Source organism: Rhineura floridana, chromosome 5, assembly GCF_030035675.1.
Source record: "Rhineura floridana isolate rRhiFlo1 chromosome 5, rRhiFlo1.hap2, whole genome shotgun sequence".
NCBI lineage: Eukaryota > Metazoa > Chordata > Lepidosauria > Squamata > Rhineuridae > Rhineura > Rhineura floridana.
The window spans coordinates 124,524,716-124,530,715 of NC_084484.1; the positions used below are offsets into that span (position 1 = coordinate 124,524,716).

The following is a 6,000-nucleotide window of genomic DNA, read 5'->3' on the forward strand; positions in this document are numbered from 1 at the left end:
CCAGGGTTCAAATCCCCACTTGGCCACGAAGATCACTGGGTGACCTTGGGCCAGTCACTCTTTCTCGGCCTATCTTATGTCATAGGGCTGCTGTGAGGATAAAATCAGGAGGGGGAGAAGCATGGTTGTATGCCACCCTGAATTCCTAGGAAGAAAGGTGGGATATAAATGTAATAAATAAATAGCCCACCTCCGACCGTGTTCTAGCCACAACTGACAGAGGCTTGATCTACAGATGCAACGAAATGAGCTTGCAGAACAGGTGCATCACTTCACATTGCAGGTAAATGAAAGCTCCTGCATGTGAAAAGTCTGAAGACTGAAGACTCTAGTTTTGTCTTTTTTACATAATACAGCATTGAAAGACACCCACCCATTCGCTTTCTAAAGTGGTAGAGTCCATCCACCTGCAGCCGGAAGTGGTACCATCCATCCTTCTATCAACTTCATTCTACAGCTTGTGTCAGCCCGGGCTAAGTGGGCGCGGATGAGGAAGCTAGAAGCCACCTCCTTCCACAGGGACTCTTTATGTTATAACATGATGATTTGGGCGGCGGCGAAGAAAGAATGGGGCTCCGCGAGTGCTGAGGCCTCGTTACCTGAGATACGACCATTATGCTGGAGTCGATCAGGAAGCTCATAGTGGACAAAATCCTCCCGGAGAGGGAAGAGAGACGACTCTTCCCCTCCCCCACTCCCGACTTCCTGTTCTCCCCTGACTCAGCCGCGCTCGCGAGTGTCCCCCGGAGCGGCTCAGCCCCGCCCCTCTTTCATTACCGCTGCGCCACTGACGGGTAGAACGGGGACGCGGCAGAAGGCGGGGCCTCAGAGAGCACTCGCTTGTAATAGAAGTATTAAGAAACAGAAAAGAAAGGGAGTAGTATTTCGTGGAGATGTCGCTTCCGGTTCCTTTAGGTCCCCCAACCTCCATTCCCATGGAGGAATTGGGAGCTGCCCATAGAAAAAATATTGGACGCTTTCGAATTTTAGCGTGGTTGTGATTGAGCAGCAGCGTAGTTCTCCCGTCCCCCACACCGCCGAAACAAAAAGGCGGCGGTTCATGTACTTTCTAACTTGCAGCACAGTCCACTGAGTGTTTGCTCCAAAGTAAGCTCCGTTGAGTTCAGTAGGACATGCTCCCAGGTAAGTATGTATAAGATCACAACTTTCTGATTTTGTGTGCAAAAAATGATTTACTTGTTTGCTGTTAAATAAAAATTGTTCTGTTAGTACCAATATTCCGTTATAAATTGGGTGGAGGAGAGGCTCGTGACAGCCCTGTAATGTAATGTAGTCTACTGTTGATGTTGCAAGGTGGAGGTGGTGTTACTGAGGCTAGTTTGGACCTCCGTAGATATCGACCCTCTTTTTGCAGCAACGGCCAGTCTACTTAAAATCGCCCCTTCCTAAGCCAAATTATTTGGTTGTAGAAGCCTTGTGTTCCACTAATTTCCATGCATATGTTTAAAAAACTAAAAAAAACAACCTGAGTTAGGAAAAACATGACGGGTCTTTATCCCTATCTTCGGGAGAGTGGAATACGCTGCTACCAATCACAAATTTTAAAGAAAAAGGATTCTCCCCCCCCCCCATTTTTTCTCATGAGTTACTCTTACTTCCACCCTGGGAGAATAAAAACAACGTTATAAAGAAACAAGTTCTAAGGCAATCGGGGAGTCTGCTGTTGTCTATTTCAGAAGTCTGTAGTTGGAAAAGTCAAGAGAGAACCATAGAGATAGGGCAAAGTGGAATCACGCACTTCACCTAAACTTCCGGGATTAAATGTGAAAGATGCCATTGGCTCTTGGGAACCAATGCAACGGCGAGGCTTTCAGAGTGGGTGGGCGGAGCAAAGGAACTGACGAAAGAAGGGCGGCGAAGAAGCAAAGGCGGGTGCGCTGCCCTGTTCTCCTTGGTGAAAGCGCGGGATGCTGTGTCTGGGAAGGCAAAAGTTGTTTTGTTTTGAAATGCTCGGGAGCTTATGAATTGCTGGAACTGTTTTAGGGAGAGCTCCCCGTTGAATTCTGCAATAAACTGGAGTGCCGGTTAACAAAAGTAACTTTGCAGAGAGAGTGGTAAATTCTATTTAAAGTTTAACTTTGAGACTCTTAATTCTTAAACAAGATTTGTTGCAGTCTCAACAATGCAGCAGTGGCACAGGTGATAGCTGGAGCGCCTCAGCTACAAATGCTTCACTCTGAGGAAGGAACTGTTAGAGCAGGGATGTGAAACCTTTTTTTAAGGGCTGCATTCCCTTCTGGGATCCACATGCTAGTGCTCGGCAGGTCCAGAGGCAAAAGCAGTTGAAGCAATGAATGTAAAATCTATCCTTGTACAGTAGGCTAGTTGCTACATATGCTCACGCACCTCTTTATCCTCTATACAGGGAAGCAACAAGCATTGTCAGAATTCAGGGACATTCCAGCCAAGCAAAATCACTAAAGGAGGGTCTGAAGCAGGTGAGGCCTGGGGAAACTCCTGAGGGCCAGATAGAGAGGCTTGGAGGGCCAGATCTAGCCCCTGGGCCTGAGATTCCCTGCCCTCTCTTGTCTTGGGGTGTGGCATAGATGTCCACAGCACAAACCAGCAGCAGGTCAGGGAGGAGGTGATGGAAATGGTGACTGCAGTCTGCCTCAGTTGGCACAGTGTGTTGCACCGACTCTGGATGCACTCAGAACACAGATAGGTTTGACATCATCCTCACTGGACTTTAGCAGTGGAAAAGTTGGCCAACCTCCACTGCTGAGAAGAAAGAAACTCTCTAGTGCCCAGAATCATGATAATTTACAAGTTGACTGAACCCCCCATTTGTCTCACACTGATATTATTACTAGTTTAGCTCAACAGAAGCCCAGTCCATTTGCTGTCACTGAAAATGCAATGTAAAAAACTGCAGTTTTTAATGCATTTCTAAGTTGTCCTGAGTCATTTCCTAGCTTTTTCTCCAACATAAACGAGCAACAATCTTATCTCATTTTTGTTTTTTCACAGATGAAATCAACAGTGTGGCAACACAGTCACAAATGGGGAGACATCATTAAACCATAATTAACAATAAGAGTTTGACAAACAAGTACAAAGAGTTTGAAAACCTTTCTACAGAATGCTATAAGAAAGCAACAGAATTTGGAAAGAAAAATATACCTAATGTAGTGCTAATATACATGAAGAATCTGGAAAGCTTATTTTACTTTGTTTTATGTGAGTGGATAACTTGATGACTTCCTCACTCTACTAGCAAACCCTACTGAGAGTTTATTGCTTGTGTCACACTTCTGTGGTGTAAACCTCAGTCCACACTCCTTAGGGTTGTCTCTCCCCTCGCTTGAGAGACTACAGTAGGGCCCCACTCATACGGCGGGTTACATTCCGGACCCCTGCTGAAAAGCGAAAACCGCTGAAAAGCGGAACGCATTGAATAGAACGGCGCATGACACCCGAAAACCACCATAAAAACAGAACAAGTGCTGTATGAGTGGGACTTTAGTCTAATTGTGTCTAATTGAGACTGCCGCATTAGCGAAGCGCTGTAAAGCGGGGCCCTACTGTAATAAGGAGGGTGAATTGAGACAGTTTATCTTGGTTGTCATGAAAGGTTAGCAAATTATTAGTGGTTTAATTTATTACTGCTGCATTTTTACTTCCAGGGAGCTGTACTTATGGGATTTTCAGCTGCTGGTACCAAACCAACTTGGACAGCCTTAGATACTTGACGCATTGACTTGGGTGGTGGGCTGCCGTTTGCTGTTCTGCCTCAACAAAATGCATGTGCACTGTCACAATTGGAAGACTGTTCAGCTAAAGAACAGTGTTACGTCCAGATAAAAAAACCTTTTCACACCAAAGGGGAATCAATTGAGTCATTTATGCAGTGTGATCATTAATGTACCTCCCTGCCGCTCTCCCAAGATAGGTCACTGAAAGATGGCATGAATGCCTGAATCATCAGTGAGTCTTCCAATTGTCTAGCCTTAAAGCTGGTGCCAGCTATAAAAGGTACAAAGCAGCCACTGAGGTATCTATTGTAGCTTTTGTCAAAAAGACTCACAACCTGTGCTCAAATAGGTTTAGGGCCCATCCAGACTCCTGTTTGTTGCACTTGTATGCAGCCACATGTTGTTGATGCATTAACAGTGCAATTGAAGCAGATTTATAATGGACCATCCACACACCATCCCGCTTCATCAGTTCTGCGATGCTTCCCCAATGTTCCAATATTATTGCATCCGTATTTGAACTTTGCCCATTTCATTGCTCATGTTGCTGCCATCCCCCAATTCTTCCCCTTTTCCCTGAGTAAGTTGGTTTATGACAGCCTTTCCCAACCTTTGGGTCCCCAGATGTTGCCGGACTACAACTCCCATCAGCCCCAGTCAGCATGGTCAGGAATTATGGGAACTGTAGTCCAGCAATATCTGGGGACCCCAAGATTGAAAAAGGCTGCTCAATGACACTGTGCTTTTATTTGCACACTTTTAAAATGTTTATGTTAAGGGGCTGTGATTGCTAAGCCATGCTTGTTTGCGGGGGGGGGGGCAAAAATGTCAGTATGCAGCATCAACAGGAAGTATGTGGGAATGGCATAAGCTTCTCCCTCTTCCCCACCCCAGTTTGCCCTATGATCCCATGCCACCATCATACTTTCAATTCTACACTTTTTAAGTTTTTATATTTAGGTCATGTTTGCTGTGATAAACCTTCACTGGTTTTCACAAAAACCCCTGCAGGAATGCCGGCATCCAGCATCAACTGAAAGTATGTGGGAGTGGCTCTGTCACAGAAGCAAATTTTAAATCTGCAAACTGCCAGGGCACCCTAGCACTATAGCACAATAAAAGCAGGACTCCCCAAAAATCAGAATATTTGATGTATGAAAAGTTACGGGCCATACACTAATTGCTTATGAAGCAGTATGACCACCCCAAAACTTTTGCAGACACAAATAATGTTGAACACGGGACACAAATTATAATGAATGCACAATTTAAAAAAATGTCTGGAGAGGTCCTTGATATGCTTTTTAAAAACTACATAAATCACCGATTTGCCACCTTTCCCTAATGATGTCTTGCCAACCCACATTACACAACATTTAACATTTTTACAGTCTTAGAAGTATTGCTTCTGTTTTCTAGTGTAGGAGAAGCTTCATCTTCAGGAAGAGAAGCCAGAACATCTTCATTATTGAGGTGCTTCCAGATGGGAATTTATTGTGGAATTGGTGCTGCTCATGCTCACAAGTGTATTTGCAGTAGCCATACAACATTGTTGTAATTAAAATGCTCTATACAGATTTCTCCTTACCATGGAAAATCAGATAAGTAAAAATAACTAGATATACATTTGCAGTCACTGCTGGAGTGAAACCTCATTGGTATATTTTCTGTTTTCTTCTCACCTGAGCGCAATCTAGTTGTTTTGCTTCTGGTGGCCCACAATACCAAAGAAATCTATCTCGACTGATTGACATGTGCCTGGTTTGGAGGAGATAGTAAGTTGGGACAATTACCTGGGAGTCTGTAATCACAGCAGAGCTTGGAAAAGTTACTTTTTTGAATTACAACTCCCATCAGCCCTATCCAGTGGCCATGCTGGCTGGGGCTGATGGGAGTTGTAGTTCAAAAAAGTAACTTTTCCAAGCTCTGAGTCACAGTACATGCATCAAGCTCATAATGATAATAAGGCTCGCACAAGTCCCTTCACTGTTGCACAAGCCCCTTAATATAATAAAAATAGAATCATAGAAGAGTAGAGTTGGAAGGGGCCTGTAAGGCCATCAAGTCCAACTCCTGCTCAATGCAGGAATCAAAAGCATTCCTGACAGATGGCTGTCCAGCTGCCTCTTGAATGCCTCCAATGTCATAGAGCCCACTACCTCCATAGGTAATTGGTTCCATTGTCATATGGCTCGAACAGTAAGTTTTTCCTGATGTTCAGTCACAATCTGGCTTCCTGTAACTTGAGCCCATTATTCCATGTCCTGCACTCTGGGACAATTGA

The 6,000-nt window shown here is 44.6% G+C and overlaps 1 protein-coding gene and 1 long non-coding RNA gene across 4 annotated transcripts in view; one reads left to right on the forward strand and one right to left on the reverse strand.

Moving 5' to 3' along the window:
- Window positions 1-765, reverse strand: part of GPR89B (G protein-coupled receptor 89B) — a 25,279-nt gene extending 24,514 nt beyond the window's left edge. The window contains exon 1 of one of the 3 annotated variants that reach the window (XM_061627972.1): window positions 600-765. In XM_061627972.1, coding sequence (XP_061483956.1) covers window positions 600-641 — 42 coding nt within the window. In that variant the 5' untranslated portion in view covers window positions 642-765. The other 2 variants (XM_061627971.1, XM_061627973.1) reach the window with 2 other exon arrangements.
- Window positions 702-3,845, forward strand: LOC133385285 (uncharacterized). Its single transcript, XR_009762844.1, has 3 exons — window positions 702-1,143; window positions 2,387-2,459; window positions 2,992-3,845. It is a non-coding gene; the product is annotated as an uncharacterized LOC133385285 (long non-coding RNA).
- The last annotated feature ends 2,155 nt before the right edge of the window (window positions 3,846-6,000 follow it).